This window comes from Mercenaria mercenaria, chromosome 4, assembly GCF_021730395.1.
Source record: "Mercenaria mercenaria strain notata chromosome 4, MADL_Memer_1, whole genome shotgun sequence".
Classification (NCBI taxonomy): Eukaryota; Metazoa; Mollusca; class Bivalvia; order Venerida; family Veneridae; genus Mercenaria; species Mercenaria mercenaria.
In genome coordinates this window covers 25045561-25064635 of record NC_069364.1, presented here as the reverse complement: position 1 = coordinate 25064635, position 19075 = coordinate 25045561, and the positions used below count along the sequence as shown (strand labels likewise).

The 19075-nt window shown below is 35.5% G+C and overlaps 1 protein-coding gene across 6 annotated transcripts in view; it reads left to right on the top strand.

Moving 5' to 3' along the window:
* LOC123551289 (SCO-spondin-like) overlaps positions 1-13931 on the top strand; it is a 30018-nt gene extending 16087 nt beyond the window's left edge. For 2 of the 6 annotated variants that reach the window (XM_053540788.1, XM_053540791.1), the window contains 9 exons: positions 255-314; positions 1771-1965; positions 2591-2782; positions 3431-3622; positions 5588-5758; positions 9828-10856; positions 12268-12402; positions 12720-12804; positions 13039-13931. In XM_053540788.1, the coding sequence (XP_053396763.1) occupies positions 255-314; positions 1771-1965; positions 2591-2782; positions 3431-3622; positions 5588-5758; positions 9828-10856; positions 12268-12402; positions 12720-12804; positions 13039-13780 (2801 nt within the window). In that variant the 3' untranslated portion in view covers positions 13781-13931. The remainder of the gene's footprint in view (positions 1-254; positions 315-1770; positions 1966-2590; positions 2783-3430; positions 3623-5587; positions 5759-9827; positions 10857-12267; positions 12403-12719; positions 12805-13038) is intronic. The other 4 variants (XM_053540790.1, XM_053540789.1, XM_053540793.1 and 1 more) reach the window with 4 other exon arrangements.
* The last annotated feature ends 5144 nt before the right edge of the window (positions 13932-19075 follow it).

Genomic DNA, 19075 nt, shown 5'->3' with positions numbered 1-19075 from the left:
TAAAGGTTTGTCTTCAGATATTCACTTTTAACAGTCATACTTTACTCTTGTTCTTAAACTAAACCCATGCATCCCTTCTTAAAGCAAGACGTAACAATTCCTCTCAAACTTCAGTATTGCAGCACATCTTACAGCTCAACGTCTAAAATATTCTCTTACAATACTGAAGTCAAGAAACGCATTACAATATGTCTTCCTTGGTACCTCATCTTTTTCAGTGTAATGTACCTAAAGAGTATGTCTTTTGTTTTCAGCCAGTCACACCATAAGCGTACAGTGTTATCCATTCCGGATTTACTACGCACCCGACGAAGGTAAATACCTATTATCAATCTTGCTACTCGGGACCACAATTCTTGTACGACTGGTGGTGCCTTCTTGCCGTAATGGCACACCTTGTTTCAAAATGACCAGATAATTATGGCACTAGGAGTACCGTTATGGAAAGAAGGCACAGTCAACATTAAAGTTAAATTCTTACTAATGTTATAGAAACGGACTGTTCAGGGCAGTGAACAAAACAAAGAGTCCTTGTATTGTCCGTAAGTATTGACCTGGCACTCATTAATTTTCGCCGATATTTTCGGACGTTTTCGTTAATTTACGCAATATTTATATTCTTAAAATATCTATATTACTAAAGTAACAGTTAAGCGTTGACACGGTGGCGCAGTGGTAAGGTGTCTGACTTCAGACCATGTTACCACGGGTTCGAAATCACATTAAATCATTTTTTTATGCAATGTAATGTTATCGATGCCTGTTTTATTGTTACATTATTTTATGCATCACATTTTTTTGTGAATTTTACTTGATTCTCTTGTAGTATTTATTTTCTGGAATTGGTGGTGACAATTACTTTGTATTTTTAGATCCTTCTAAAGCCATTTTCCCACTTCTTCTACAACGGTTAAATATGATAAAATTCAGTAAATGGACCATCAAACCATACGTTTGATCCGATAAGTGGTTAGTTTGCATATAAAACTTATAAAAAATGATCCGGTCAGGCATAGGACTCGAACCCACAACCCTGAGGTTGGCAGCTTAACGCCTTTTCCGCACAGCTACCTGCACATACATGACATTACGGTATCAAGGAATTATATATAAGTTATAGCTACATCGCTATTCATGTTCGGAAACCGATAATTAATTTACGGAAATAAACGGAATATTCATGAGTGCCAGGTCAATACTTACGGACAATAGGAGGTCACAGTCCTGAGGAATGTGGAATTTGAATCTGATATACGCAATCCCATACAGAAATTATTTGTAATCCAGAAAGCTAGACATTTTGACATAGTAGTCATAATCTTGAATGGCACGCCTATAATCTTGAACGACACGCCCATAATCTTGAATGCCACGCCCATAATCTTGAATGACACGCCAATAATCTTGAACGACACACCCATACACGCCTACTCAGTATTAAAGATATCCAATGCCCAATCTTTCACTTAAATATTTTATCTAAAAATGTACTGAAAATTGTCATTAAATGTGTTAAGCATAACTAAATATATAAATTAATCGTGTATGTATAATGAAGTGGAGCTACATACGCAATTAGATGTCATGCAATAAAAAGTCGATTGTTAAAGAAACTTCCAGTTTTAGTAGTAGCACACACATATAATTACCTAGCTGTCAGGGTGTACTATATTAAATCTAGTACATAGAACTGTAATATTTTCAAATACGAAATTTGGGTCTAGTTTACCATAAAATAAATATGCTCAAACTGAGGATTTGTATTTGCAGTTGTGAATGGTCAGTTCGGTGACTGGTCAAATTCGTCTGGATGCTCTATGTCATGTGGAACAGGGACTCAAACTTGGGTTAGGAGGTGTGATGACCCAGCCCCAAGGAACAACGGGACTGAATGTCTAGCACAAAATGGAACAAGAACATTAATAGAGACCGAAGTCAGACAATGCACCTTAGCTAACTGTCCGGGTAAGTTATAAACTTAGTACACGTGTAGCTCTAGCATGTTGTTAGCTTGGTAATGAAATAAGGTAAGTGATTAAGAACTCATATTTTATATTTAGCATGCTATACTAGTTAATGCTGAATAAAAGTCACCGCTTTTGGCACTAAGCATTTGCTCATTCAGTTTACATGCTTAGAACTATGCACGTTTCAAGTGCTATATTTCTCGAGACTGGATAAGAGTGTAAGAGTAATTTTGCTTAACTGCGTTCTAAAAACACTCTTAAGAGTAATTTTGGTTAATTGCGCTCTAAATCACTCTTAAAAGTATTTCAGTTAACTGCGTTCTAAAACACTATAAAGAGTAGTTTGGTTAACTGCGTTCTAATACTATATTCTTAAGAGTAATTTTGGTTAACTGCGTTCTAATATACTCTTATTTTGGTTAACTGCGTTCAAATGTGTTATTCCATGTAAAACGCGATCCTCAGTAGATCTACGGAAACAAGTTAGAAATGTCGGTGTAAACTAAGGCAAGAGTTCATGACTCTGGAAATATCAGTTTGATATGTTATATCTAACGTCAGTAATATATGTGAAAAATAATTTACACCACCTCAGTTCAGCCCTTCTGTATCCCATTAAACAGTAAACGGTGAGTGGGGTCAGTGGCTGACCACGTCCCCTTGTTCTACAACGTGTGGTAATGGTACTGAGATTCAGACCCGATCCTGTGATTCCCCAGCTCCACAGAATGGAGGTACGGCATGCCTCGCAACGAATGGAGAGACTGTGCTGATCGAGACTCGTACAGTACCCTGTTTCATTACCGCATGTCCAGGTAACATACATGCCTGCTATGTACTTAAATTAACATTATTTCTACTCCTGTGTATACGAATTGAAGAGCTTAACTCAAAGATAGGCAACAGGGCATTTATCTATGTATGTATATATATATAAAGAATCTAAATCAAAACTATACAGAATTAACGGTTAAATAATTATATAGAATTGCACAAAATATCATTTACGTCGAGTTTCGGTTATCTCTAACTAAAACACTCGATTCCTTGGAATACGAGATACCGATGGTCAACTGTAAAATGCGTCCTGTATCATATGCGTTATATTATTTTATATACCTACGTTAAAATACATCTATATGAGGATTTTTTTTTTCAAAATGAAGGTTTTTCAACTTTTATATCCACTAACTATTATAAATCTTTCAGTTTTATTGAAGATTGAAACTAAAGTTGCAATGATAGAAATTTGTGTCTGTATCGAACATGTAACATCAAATACATTTTTGTATGGTTTTATCTAATTCTGTTTGGAAAATTCAGTCAGTAAGTTGTTGCAATATCAATTTATAACAGAATAATAAAAAAAAAACACAACCAAAAAGGACAGAATGGAAGCTGTAGGAAAAGTTAGCTTTGTTGATATTCTTGCGTATAAGAAACAATGCCTGTCATCTTTTTAGTAAATGGTGGGTGGGGTTCATGGTCAAATACGTCCCCTTGTTCAGCAACGTGCGGTAATGGTACTAGGACTCAAACCCGAAGTTGTGATTCTCCTTCACCACAGAATGGTGGCAATGCTTGCCTCGCAACCGATGGAACGAGTGTTTTAGAAGAAACTCAAACTATACCCTGCTTCGAAACTGCGTGTCCAGGTAACAGCGCCATATACATGTATATGTTGTTCTGTTTACTACTGTGAACCCCATACGAAGATATCGGTATCCAGATCGCATACTTGTGTCACTTTCTTGTGCACTTTAAGGTAGTAAGTCTAAATTGGGGTCCAGTAACGGATTTATTCGATTCTTATATATCTGTTCATTTACTCTTATTATGTTTTCTGAGAGCATAGAACATGTTACAATTTCACGGATTTGATTTTCCTGTTCTGATTATCATACGAAGAGTGATTTTAGCATAAGTATAAATTTGATATACATACTTTGTTTAATGAAAAGCACGAATTTAAAACACCTTTGGACTAACCTACGGGTATGAGGCAGAACAACCCTTTATGCCTTTAATAATTCAAAAGTGTGTAAACATTCCTTAAAATTACAATTTTATAGCAAAAAACTCGTCAAAATTGAAAGTAATTTCAAAATTGCTAAAATATGTTCAACATCTCTGAAAGCTTAATCCTTTTCTAAAACAAGACTTAAAATGAATATTGAGTAATTTAAGATTATGAATTGATTTGCTATATTAAGGATATAAATTGACAAAACTATAATCTTATTTGATATATCACTTAAATGCTTAATCATGTTAATATTATTTCGAATGTTTAAATGTGCGAGACGTAGTTTTTTGGTGGCTGTGGTAGTTATAGAAAACTATTTATGAGAAACGTTAATATTACAAAATATCTATAATACTAGTATGTATAAATAGCTCTCAACTGTACTGTATATCCGCGGAAACTAAACGTGACGATAAAAGCTGAAGATTGTTGCGCACAAATTGACATCACGATAAACATCAAGATATGTGTTTTTTCTTATCAACACTCCTGAGCATTGATAGTTAAAATAACGCATGACCGTGGCTTATATTCAGTTTATTTCTTAAGTTGGCTGGCAGATGACAGGGGCGAAAAGGGGGTAGGGGTCATGACCCAAAGTGTATGTGATCATCACTTTGAACTAAGAAGTTGTACTCTTTCCTTCTATTTTAATGAAATGCGCATTTGACAGAATGCGCTTAGAAATTAGCTTTCAAGTGGAAAATAAGTAGTGGAACTTGTATCAGATGTTTCTTTGGCAATGAAATACCAGTACATTAAATCTCATTTAGGCGACACTTTCGTGATTAAGTTTTTGTTTGGGGAGGAGGAGTATTTTTAACACCGAATATAGTAGACGCAACTTGACCCCGATGGTTGAACTTTGCATTATAATACATAACGAGGCACAACCTATTATTGAAAAGGAGTGTACGTAAAACACGAGCTGCACGAGAAAAAGGAAATATAAATTTGTGTAAATATAAATTAGTGTATTGGAAAGTTTTAACTGATCAAATGTGATTTTATATTCTTTGATACTGCACATTAAACAAACTAATTCCATATAAATATACATGTACACGGCTACCTTAAACCCTTGATTTCTACAATGAAATAATCGATATGAATAATCAGCCTAAGGTCAACCATCGCGGTCAAGTTGCGACTACTATATTTTACATATTTCTGTGATTATTGGATATTTTGTTAGTGTTGCATTTGAACTATGTTTTAAAAGAGAGCTTTCTTTTGCCAAAATAAATATGCACAGAGCCACATTTTGCACAAGTGTCTATATATTAAATATATTTTATGCCGATTTTAGCGAAGCAGCTCGGGAGCGACAACGCAGAATTTGTTTATGCCTTTGTGGAGGTTACGACCTTTATGAATATGATTCAAATTTTCCATATTCTAAACGTGTTTTTTTTTCTGACAAACTTGCGTTCTCGGTCCCGAGATTCTATGGGATTTAGATTAAATAACAAACAGGCAGCATAAATGAATGTCATTAGCTAGCCAGTACATCCGCCTTGCAAGTATATGAGAGGGTTTGTTTTCATTCCATCTGTGAGCAAGTCACTTTAAAATGACTTCTCTATAATTAAAGTGGATGGCGGGTATACAGACTGGTCTGCATGGACGGCATGCACGAAGACCTGCGGCGGAGGAAGTCGGGGACGCTCTCGGACCTGCACGAATCCTACGCCACAAAATGACGGACTACCTTGTAATGGTAGCTCGAGTCAGACCGAGGACTGTAACACGAATACTTGTCCAGGTAAATGGATGAACTATACAGTTATTTTATTGCACGTGATACTCATAATTAGACGAAAGGAATACTGTGAGCTGAAGACTAGCTGGTTAGAATGTTTTTATGGATTCCACGCTTTATATTATTAGACCACGATAATCCGTAAATAGCCAATCGCAAAGCATACTTGTATCCGTCTATATTTCATATACAACAGTAGCGTTGTATATATATCGGGTGAAACTTGGGCGAAAAACGCGTGAATTTCGTGTCAATTTACCATCTAACAATTCAGGCTAACGCCGGAGTTAAATGACCTTGCAATATTGTCACCAGTTATCAATGGGATAAAAATATGACTGACTGCGGGTAAATTCAGTTGACAACGTCTAAATATTAATATCGTAAAATGACCCCATGTTATTGGATATCAATAAAATTTTATCTGTAGATTTCGACAATTTAGAAAACTTTGAAAATCAAATGTACTTTGGGACTTGTTAAGGATTATAAACACTAAATCATCTTTACAGTAAAATTAAAACATCATACTAGTGTTTCCCACGCACCAAGACTAGTATCTTGAATAGAAATTTAACAGGCGGTTAGTTTAACAGCTTAATGCAGTGGTCATGGGTTCGAGCACCATTGGAGTCACGACCATGACCTCATAGACCCCAGTACTGGTTTTCATAGGAAACGGGCTCGAGAATGGTTACAATAAGCTTAAAGCTTTCATCACAAACGAGCTAAAACAAATAAGTATAAACTAAACTAAACTAAACTAAACTAAATTAAATTACAGCCCGTAAATGTTTCGAACAACTTGGCCCAGTTAGAAAGTAGAACAACTACATCATTCTTACAAGAAGGGCACGACATAGTAAAAGGTGTTCGTAGTCCTACGAGCATCTGCGCAATAACTATATCCTGATAAAAAAAATAAAATGACTAACTAACTAAATAAATAAATAAATAGATAGATAAGTAAACACCGTCACTGGTTTCTGTTTAAATAAGAACGAAAAATGAATATAACCATAATTATTTTGTCACTTTACACCGATTGTTGAAAAGTGATTTCTAATAGAATCTGATAATTTGTATGTGATTATGTATATTTCCAGTAAGCACTAGTCCATACTTAAAATACCAGATTACTTCAAACAACAATATTATTTTTATCCAACATGTTTACCTCAGATTTGCTGTCGGCCTTTTTTTGTAGTTTCAAAACCTGGCTATCTTCTTGAATCAACCTATCTGTCATCGTGTTTCGCCAACATGCAAACCCCTCACAAAAACTAGTTGTTCAGCATGCAGTTCAATTTTGAGTAGTTTTGAGAAATCCATATTTAACTGTTTGGCATTTGTGATTGCAAATGACTCAAGGTGTTAATGAACGTTAAATCTTAGTAAATCCGGTATTTGAGTAAAACTGAATTTATACAAATAACCTGCATTCTTTCATATGCCCTACTGACAAATGAGCGCTAACGGTACAAAGATAATATTACTCTTATAAAAACACGTTAATCCTAATTTCTATAGAACGCGTGGGAGAGTTTTCAATAATTGCAGTTTTTATGTCACGTGGTCTGAGTCGGATAGACAACTCGTGCCGTTGTCTACGGGATATATACAACTCGCTTTGCTCGTTGTATATATCCCGTGACAACGGCACTCGTTGTCTATCCTATACTTATTCAATATTACAATATTACACATGCTATTAGATCGACCTGCGCATGTCATATGAAACAGATATATGGCTGAGAAAATGTGAGAAAATCGGGGTCAACACAAGAAAACGGATAATACGGATTTTGTTATTGTTTCAAAAGAAAGGCCGACCAATACGGAGAAGTTTTATAACGACGCCATATTGTCGGCAGTAGTTTCAGACAATTTAGAATAACAGATGTTGGATAAATGCATGACATATTTTTAAAATGTTTTTTTTTATTAAAATTGTATTGATATTTTTATTTTCTAGCCGATATTGTAAAATTGAATAATAAAATTGTCATTAGTCGAGTTGTTTTATATTGGCCTTGTTATTTGTCCTCGGGTAGTGGTATTGGTTGTCGGCCTTCGGCAATGGGCCAATACGACCTTCCTTAGACAAATTACAAGGCCATTTATGAAATCACTTGATACTATTATATTAGGCGAAAATTGCTTTACATCTCAGGCATCGTTTGTTTTGAGTTTTAGCCCGGCAAACATTGGCATATTGGACCAATATCGGCATATGTATATCTGTTCATTGTATTGGTCATATATTTGATATGTTCTGTGTTGGAAACAATATCGGACTGATATTATATCAAGGTTCTAAAATTGTTTTAAGGAAAATATTGTAAACCTTATAACTCCGATATTGGCGTGATATAGAATGCTTGCCGGAAGGAACTGTTGCTTCACTTATTATTGCGTCAATGAACACATTGTAGATCTCAATTGTAGCTTCTGTAAAGACTTTCTTATCATTAGACTGGGAAATTAAGTTCTTGGAAAGTTACTTATTGTATATACGTAAGTACTTTTGCAAATACAACTGTGTCTTTATATTACAGAACCGTATGTTAAGAATGGCCCATGTCCAAGTATGGCATCCTCCTAAAATGACGTCGTTTTGTGTTTATCATCTCTATTGTTGCTGTTGTTGTTGTCACGTTGTGTTGTTGTTGTTGTTGTGTTATTATTATTATTATTATTATTATTATTATTATTATTACACAGCCTGTTCTCTACACACTGTATCATTACACAGAATATATTATACATATATCTCTTTATCTTCACTAAACAATTATAAACTTACACGGAATTAGTTAACCAATATTCTTGACAAAATAAAACAAACTACTTTTTCTACGAATATGTTTCTTTTCCTATGTTGAAAATGGCTTTGAATGTCTTTTTTACCACAAAAACCTGTTAGGAAACATCTTTCAAACAAGAAAATATATTTGCTAACCAGCGCGAAAACGACGTGAAAACTGTAATATCATTAAACTGTATTAATTTTTATTATTTCTTTTGAGTGTCTTTACAAGAAAAACCTTAATCGAGACAAACATTCGTCAACGCTGAAATTTTGACTTTATAGTTCCACTAGAGTTGGCATAGCAGCATAATTAGTGCCTATATCTTTCTCCACAAATATGCTACACGATATATACTATACATACAAAAAATCAAAGGTAAAAATATAGTAATAAAAGGTTATGGTAACTTGAGGTTTTTAGAAATTTAAAGTCTAAGACTAAATGCTTAACACGGCAGTTATATTTTGTATATTGATATTTCCTAAAACGTTTGTTTCTTTTTTTCTCGTCAGTTTTTATTAACGTCGTGCATACACATTTCTTGCATACAGAATGTGAATAGCAATGCGAATAGCACCCAGGACTTCAGATCTACATTCGTCCATTCTGCATGTCGTTTTGTGACTTCTAGCTCTTTGGTCGGTTTTGTGTTCGTCTCGTCACTGTTTTATTGCTTTCTTGTACCGTCAGCTGTGTGTTGCAGGACTATATTTTGGCGTAACTGTGTCATAGTTAACAAATTGGTCCAATCACTTTGGTGTTATAAGCTCGCTTTGGGTTTTCTTGGCAATCAATATATGTTCAAGCTGTGGTTGTCAAAATTTTCTGTTGGTTTTTATAACAAGCCATTGTTTGGTATAAAAGCTGAATTTGTCTATAGTATGATTCTAACATTTGCTTTCAAGTTCTTTAAACTCAGGTGAGGGTTTGGTTTCTGCCTTAAAATCACGACACACATTAAATATTGTGAAAGATTGGTTTTCTCTTGAGCACTAATTTTGTGTTCAAGCTGTGGTTGTCAAAATTTTCTGTTTTTTTTTTTTAACAAGCCATTGTTTGGTATAAAAGCTGAATTTGTCTATAGTATGATTCTAACATTTGCTTTCAAGTTCTTTAAACTCTGGTGAGGGTTTGGTTTTTGCCTTAAAATCACGGCATATCATTAAATATTGTGAAAGACTGGAACTATATACTCGCTTGTAAAGTTGTTGTACTTTATCGGTATGTAGTCACTGATAAAAGCATATTATTGCTTGTAGTGGACGGTGGCTGGAGCTTGTGGTCGGATTGGGATACTTGTTCAAAATCTTGTGGTGGAGGCGGTTATCAAAGTAGAAACAGAACGTGCAATAACCCTTTTCCTCTATTCGGAGGTCTAGAATGTGTTGGAGACTCAATTGACATTCAAGCATGTGGAAATACGAATTGCCCAATAAATGGTGGCTGGGGATATTGGCAGGCATGGTCTCAATGCTCAGAGACTTGTGGATCTGGCATCCAAACAAGATACAGATATTGTGACAATCCTAATCCACAGTACGGCGGCAATAGTTGCTTCGGAAATTATAATGAAACACAAAATTGCGATGGATATAACTGCCCTGTTAATGGTCAGTGGGGAGATTGGTCTTCATGGACTACTTGTTCTGTGAGTTGTGCTTCTGGAACACATTCCAGGTATAGAGATTGTAACTCTCCAGTTCCTCAAAATGGAGGACACTATTGTAATGGTAATAATTTTGAAAATAAAACATGTACGAATGAACCATGTCCAATAAACGGCAACTGGGGACCATGGTCGCCTTTTGGTTCATGTTCAAGTTCTTGCGGAAGTGGTAGGGTGTCCAGAATAAGGCTATGTAACTCTCCAGCGCCTGGATATGGCGGACAGTTTTGTCCTGGTAGCAGTTCTGAAATTTCAACATGTCATCAAGGAGATTGCCCAGTCAACGGCAACTGGGGCCTGTGGTCTCCTTGGAGCATTTGTGTAATCACGTGTGGATCTGGTATCATATCAAGAATAAGAGCATGTAACAACCCTTCACCAAGTCCTGAAGGGGCTGAATGCCCCGGCGAATCTACTGAGGATAAAAGCTGTGACAAGGACCCATGTCCTATTGACGGAGGTGTCGGTCATTGGTCTCCTTGGAGCATGTGTACTGCTAGTTGTGACATAGGTGAAAGGTCAAGGTTAAGATTTTGCGATAGTCCTGCACCTCAATACGGAGGAAACAACTGTTCTAAACTATTGTCACAAACGGATGTATGTAATATAACAAGCTGTCCCGGTATGTATGTATTGCATGAAAATAATATTTATGTTAGATTTCAAATGCTGTGTTAAAATGTATTTGGTTGGTGTAGCAATTACACTTTCTAATGTTTTTTGTTCATTTCAGCTCTATAAAACAGTTGAAATCAGATGGTTTTAAAGTGAAACCTACTTTTAAATTGTCGTAAAGATAAAAGAAAGCTTAGATATCGCAGTGATTGTTGTAACAACACAATGAATTCCACCCTCTGTTGTTTGTTTTCATAAGTGCTAAAATCTATATAAGCCAATCAATTTTAGTATATTTTTTTTCAAATTCGTTCATAACATAAAATGTTAAATACGACAGTTTTATCTAATAAATTTAATTGTGCCTTCGTATTTTTTGTAAGAAAATGATATAATACTAGTATGTATTTTTGCTTGTTGTGCGCATATAGTTACAACAGGAAGAATTAAATATTTTACTGCAGGATATCAATATCTGTCATTCTTTATAAAACGATCACTTTTTTACCATTGCATGAACTCCGTCAAAAGAATTTAAAAAATCTAATATTCAGAACTACAAAATGAGTAAAATATATGTTTTCAGTATGACCTTTAAATGTGACAACTGAAATGTTTTACAAGTTATCAACGATTTTTTTATGTTATTGTTATAATGAAACAAATGCTAACAGTTTATTTAATTTAAGTTAATAAAGAACGCATTCTTGTAAAAATGGCTTTCCTTCATTTTGTGGCGGTAAACAGATCTATAACATGCCTTGTTAAAAACTGTGTCCGTGTTACCCCGAAAAATAGTGGAATTTCTTGGGCAAAGCCACATTAAAATAAAGCAAACATTTGCTTCAGCATATTGATTTCTTGATAGAAAAAATGGGCATTAATGAAGGCACTGGGGAATCCATAAATCCCAGAAAGAGAACAATATATTTCAGAATTTAACAAAGAAAACATGGACATTACACAAGTATTTCCCTACAAAATTTATATCATAGTTAAAAGGCTCGAACAAATATTCTAATAAGACATCAACGTGACATGCCCCGCGCTGTATATCACACTCTGAAATTTTAACCAATAACAACGTCCATAAACATAAATCGTCTTATATCTTCTTAGTACATAAAGCGATACGATACTCTTACACAAAATATACTTTTCATTTTTGCTATAGATAGCTTTTCTGCGTATTTTGTAGACTATACGAACACTACATGCCCATAGATCTCACAGTCTTTTTCTCGTTTCTCGTTTTATTTACCTCTATTCAGAAACGGAAATTCTTTCTCCAATAGTTTTAAAAAGTGGCTTAAATTTGGAGGCGTGCCTCCCTTTAATACATTTATCTTGTAATTGTATATTAAAGAATGTTTATCTAAACATTGACTTTTTAAACAGTCAATACTTTTGCGTTTCAGGCACGGGTACTTCACAATCAAGCGGAATTTCAACGCCAACATCAACGTCAACAACGTCAACACCGTCTTCCACACCGACAGCTTCAGCGACAGAGCCGCCGGAAACCGGTGCAATCAGAGATAAAGATGAAAAATGTAATTACCTGTACTCTTTACCATTTACTGATAAATGTACAAGTGATGATGATGATGATGATGATGATAAAATAGTTATACTGATGATAAAAAATTGATGACGATGATATAATGAATGGTATGTTTGATGAAAAATATCAAAAGCGTTTCATTTCTCGATTTTTAACAAGTCGTATGCATCACTTTTTTCACCTTTATCAGCATATGTTACTACCATGTTGAAATGTAACATCAAGTTTACTTTGGTATCTGTATCAGCCGTGGTTTAACTTAAACTGTAGCAGCTCCTTTACATTCGTCAACATTGTTTCTTTCAGCAAATATCTGGGCCATCGTCGGCGGTGTAATTGGTGGTTTGTTGTTCCTGCTTCTTCTGCTACTTCTCATTATTTGTCTGTGCAGGTAACTTTTCGTTTGTATTTCATATTTTGTTAAGATTTAAGACGTCTTTTAAGCAAAAACCAACTTATTTTAATCAATACCTGAAGATTTCTGCGATACACAAATCTATATAATAGATGTAAAGATCTGCTTTGTAACCTTTTCGAGAGAAAGGTACAGAAAAAAGAATTGATTTTCAATTCGAATTCATGAATGTACGAATCGTGGAATTTAATATTGTGTTGTTTTTTGCAGGAGAAGAAGGAGAAAGGAGGTAGACGAAAAACGTAGACCGTCAACTGGTCCGAGATCCATTAGGTACTTGTCGCACGGTGATGACGTTACAGTTACCGAAAATGAACTGTACCATTACGACGGCGAGACTCCAAGTCACGCGACAAATGCTTTGTTTGTGGGAGGCATCCCTGAGACACCGAATAGCCCGAATTATATCCCCCATTTCTCCACAGGCACCGGTGACTCATACGCTGTTATCGTGGATTCCAACCGAAAAAAACCGAAATCCAAAGAAAGGCCAAAATTAGACACATTCAATTCACAAGAGGACAAAGGTAATACTGAGGCTAATGGCGATGTCCGCGCTTCAGCTGATACAGTCAAACTTGCCGACAATTATAATGAAGATAACCTTGGCAGAGGAGTTGAAAACCCTGGCTACGATGATAATTATATAGCTCCGTATGATTCCGCGGAGGGTGAAACGAAACCAAAAACTAGCACTTCTTCACCGTCTCCGTACGATTACATTGACAATGCGAAACTCCAAAGAGATGACGAAGACTATGAAAACGAAAAGTTGGCCGGAGATTATGCCACACTTCCTGACGATACTGAGCAGAATGTTGCTGATGACACAGAAGAAAGTGATAGATACAAGCGGTTTATAAGCAGTGAACCAGAAGAATCGCCTGATGATGACGGATATATGAAATCCCCTAAACGTGACAAAACTTTTGAGTTTCCAGATACAAATTAGATTACGCATATGTTCAGTAACGCTTTGCATTTATAACATAAAGTGTAGACAAAAAGTCATCAATTTCATCCATCCGTCGTACACCTTTTTCATTTTCTCGCTTAATTGTGCGCATAAAATTTGATATGTATATACACTGATTGCTCTTCCATGACTTTTACTTGTGATACATCATGTTAACCATGAGTTGTTCTATAGAGCAACTCTGGTTACGTTCTCTTTTCAAAATAGCAAGCCACTCTATTTTACAGAGTGTTGAGTTCTTTTTCTCTTTGCAAAAAACACCAAAGAAAAAATATGTGGTCTTTCAACTTAAATCATTTTTGCCCACGATAAGGGTGTAGTTAACGACAACTTCGGCGTCGAGTTCTAGCAACTTTAATGGATAAAAATGATATTATCAAAACAATCCGTTTTGTAACTTGATTGCAAGTTGATTTGTTGAAAGAGAAAATTGATAAGATTATGTTTTTAATCCTTTGTGCTACTGATCGTGCAATGCTTAAGTCAAGTTATGTAGAAACACTAGTACGAAAAACCATCTCTGATATCATGTAAAAAATACTTAATGATTGGCTTAACGGTCAATAGAAAGAAAACACTATTGGCTCTTGGTTCTTTGGGACCTCGGGCAATAGCTTTGACTATTGACCTTCAAGTCATTTAGTAAGTAAATTGATTTCATTCATCACTGAATCACATAACGCTGAAAAATATACCTTGGTCTAGGAGCTACTCAACATAGCACCAACTGTATAACCGTTAAACGTTTTCAAATATATACCGAATCGTAGATTTCACTTATTATGATAACGCTGCGCCTAAGTCAAAATTTGCTTCATATTAATGACATGTATAAAATTTTATATTACCAAAGTTATAGTCCGAGAGCTCGAGGACTTTTATTGCAACAATTGAGGCCAAAAGAAGTTTATACATTTTTGGAAACAATATTTCATTTCCTCCATGAAAACCCATTTCTTAAGTGTCAAAGCCGTGCCTATCTATATTTTGTTCACTTATGTTTGTGATAGGGGAGGTAAAGCTCACTTGTAAAAATATTAGGGGGTAGGGTAAAGTTTACGTCTACAAGTTTTTTCACTGATTAATTACAGTAATTATCTGATTGTCAGTAAATGTATATATGTCCAACAATGACAGCAATAAGAAATTCATCAAAAAGGACTGAAGGGCAAACTGGATATTCAAGGTCAAAGGTCAGATTTATGTTAAAATCACAAAATTGGGCACATTTGAAATTTATTTTTATTCTTAAAAAATAGTTTGTTATCATAAGTCACTAATCTTTATTTATGTAATGCGTATATATCAGCCAAAATCAGAAGTGCAAATTTTATTGCAAAAAGTCAAGGTCAACCCTGATAATTGAAGGTCAAAGTTCATTTTCATGCAAAAATGTGAAAATTATTGCCTTAACTTTTTTTAATCAGTTTAATATGTTTTCACATTATTAGTCAATGAAGTTAATTCGTTTTAATGTTTGTATGTCAGGCAAAGTCACCAGTGCAGATGTAACCCCCAAAATGCCAAGAGTAAAGCTTATATCAAGAGTCAAAGGTCATATTTGTGTGAAAAATGACATGAATAGCTTCCTGTTTGAAATATAACAGATATGTTTAAATCATTATAAGTAACTGCTCGTGATTTATTTTAATGTATATATGTCTCACAATGCCAGTAAAAAAGATATCGTCTAAAATCAGACAATTTCAAATGTAATATTAAGGGTCAAAGGTCATTTTCAAGTAAAAGAATGAAAAAAAAAGCTCTTTAACTTTTCTCTTTGTTAACAATATCTTGTCGATATTAGTCCATAATATCAGTTCATTTTAATATGTAAATGTTAGGCGATGTTTGGTATGCACATATAATTTCAAAACATCCAAGTTCAACCATAATATGAAAGGTCAAAGGTCAAAAAGTGAGTAAAATGTTGCAATAATATCGCATATTTGTAATAATTTTTATTGTTTAAAAGTATTTGTTTTGTCATTTCAGTAACTGATCGTTGTTCATTTTACTGTATATACGTCAGACGATGTCTTGGAAGAGAAAGTATGTCAAGGTCAAACCTGGTATTAAAGGTCAGGGGTCATTTTTGTGTAAAAGATGAAAATGTAGCATACTTACTCATTTCTTTGTTTAAAAATAGCTTCTTGTTATAATTCACTTTTAGCAATTTATTTTAATGTATACATTTCAAGCAAGGACAGCTATGTAGGTTTTCCCTAATAAGTCAAAGTCAACTCTTTTATCAAAGGTTAAAGGTCAAATTTGTGTGAAAATTCGCAAAAACAGCATGTTTGTAATGATTTTTCTTTATTGTTTTAGGATATTTTTGTCAACACTAGTAACTGATCATTATTCATTTTAAAGTATATATAACAGATGATATCATTCTTCCTTGATTATGAAAAATTAGTCAAGGTCAACCTGACATTAAAGGTCAAGGGAGAGGGTCTTCAAGAAACTCGCCATTATGTAAAAAGGCTTGAACAAGTTGGGGAGCAAATGAAAAGATCCTACGGTAAGTCTACACAGGCACCGTACGGCCCATATCATAGCACGCATCCACCTCATGGGTAACTGCTTCCAAAACCAGTAAAGATAAACTGGACAAGGTTCAAAATTTAGGCCTGAGGATAAACAACTCCAATAAAAGAAATGGAAAAGACAGCCATTAGAGATCAGACGAGAGTACAAAGCCCTTATGCAGGCAGAGAAGGCAGAGAGACTACCATCACACCCACTCCACTCAAAACTCGAGAGAAGAACCAAGAACAGACTGAAACGACAGAGTCTCAACCATATCGTCAAAGAACTGCAGAAAGGAAAAGCAGCAGCACTAGATGCAGAGGCAGAGCCGCTTGTGTCCGATGAATGGGTTCCTAGACAATCTGCTCCAAAGATCAAATTGGGGGTGCCAGGAGTAGAAGAAAAGGGAAAACAACACCAGGCTCACCAACAATCTCTTACGCTAGAAATGATCAATGACCGCTATCCAGCACACTCTTGGATCCAAGCATATACAGATGGGTCAGTGGGAAAAGCAGTTCAGAATGCTGGGAGTGGTGCCTACATCAAATTTCCAGAACAAAATATAGATAGGAATGGCTTTGACACTAGATGCGGCAGTGAACTGCACCGGTTCTGCAGGTCGCTGGCATTTCCCCACAGCTTGGTCTCATATGGGATGTCTGTGGGCCAAACTTTCTGGCGTACTTCTTCCAGATAGAAACCTCTCTGCAGGATGTGGAATGGTATTTGTTCCTCTGATACGCACTGGCATTTTGGTGTTTTTGCAACACCCCGCTTCTTCATATGTTTTCTCAGGCCTCAGTGTCCAGTGCCCTTACGGAGGATAGTTGTTTGGCTTTCTCTGATTACCTTGTGCAGACCGTTATTATTGGGCAGGTAGCCTCCATCACTTATGTTCTTCTAGTCTGACGCAAATCTATTCTTTAGCAGAATCTGAGATTCTCTGTATGAAGCTTCCTTTGCAAAGTTCGCCCGCAGCTTCATTTTCGGCTATGCCCACATTTCCAGCAGCTGTCTCGTTAAGATGTCTGATGGACCTGCTGAGAGAGCCTGAAGAGCTCACTTGGAGTCTGTTAGGAAAACAATATTTTGTCCCTTTTCTCCTCGCTCATACAGTTGGGGTGTGGCCGAAATGGGGACTTGCGTCTCGGCTCTAAAGTTGGAGAATCTCTTGCCGACTGGATGACAGAGTGTGAGAGAATTTGATGTAGGCACCACTCCCAGCATTCTGAACTGCTTTTTCCACTGATCTATCGGTATATGCTTGGATCCAAGAGTATGCTGGATAGGGTCATTGATCATGTCTAGCGTAAAAAATTGTTGATGAACCTGATGTTGTTTTCCCTTTTCTTCTACTCCTGGCACCTCCAATCTGATCTTTGGAGCACATTGTCTAGGAACCCATTCGCCGGGCACAAGCGGCTCTGCCTCTATGTCCAGTGCTTCTGCTTTTCCTTTCTGCAGTCCTTTGACGATATGGTTGAGACTCTGTCGTTTCAGTCTGTTCTTTGTTCTGCTCTCGAGTTTTAAATAGAGTGGGTGTGATGGTAGTCTCTTTGCCTTCTCTGCCTGCCCAAGGGATTTGTACTCTCGTCTTGTCTCTAATGGCTCAAGGTTGGATGTCTTTTTCATTTCTTTTATTGGAGTTGTTTACATTGCTCAAAGACTTATCCTCAGGCCTGAATTTTGAACGTTTTCCAGTTTATCTTTACTGGTTATGGAAGCAGTTACCCATGAGGTGGATGCTTACTCTGCTATGGGCCGTTCGGTGCCTGTGTAGACTTGCCGTAGGATCTTTTCATTTGCTCCCCAACTTTTTCAAGCCATTTTTCATAATGGCAAGTTTCTTGAAGATGCTCTCCTTTGACCTTTAATGTCAGGTGTGACATTGACTATTTTTTTTATAATTAAGGAAGATTGTTATCACCTGTTATATATACTTTAAAATGTATAATGATCAGGTACTAGTGTTGACAAAAATACCCTAAAACAATAAAGAAAAGTCCTTGCAAAAGTGCTGTTTTTCTGAATTTTCACACAAATTTGACCTTTGACCTTTGACAAAAAGGACTGGCTTCGACTTATTAGGACAAAACCTACATTGCTGACCTTGCTTGACATGTATACATTAAAATAAATTTCTAACTATTTATAACAAAAAGCTATTTTTGAACAAAGTAATGAGTAAGTATGCTACATTTTGATCTTTTACACAAAAATGACACCTGACCTTTAATACCAGGTTTGACCTTGACTTATTTTCTCTTCCATGACATCGTCTAACATATATACAGTAAAATGAACAACGATCAGATACTGAAATGACAAAACAAATACATTTAAACAATAAAAATTATTACAAACAGCTGATATTATTGCAACATTTTACTCACTTTTTGACCTTTGACCTTTCATATTATGGTTGAACTTGAATGTTTTGAAATTATATGTGCATACCAGAGATCGCCTAACATTTATATATTAAAATGAACAGATATCATTGACTAGATCGACAGGATATTGTCAACAAAGAAAAAAGTAAAAGAGCTATTTTTTCATTCTCTTACTTGAAAATGACCTTTGACCTTTAATATTACATTTGAACTTGTCTGACTTTAGACGATATCTTCTTTATTGACATTGTGAGACATATATACATTAAAATAAACCACGAGCAATTACTTATAATGATGAAAACATATCTGTTATATTTCAAACTGGAAGCTATTCGTGCAA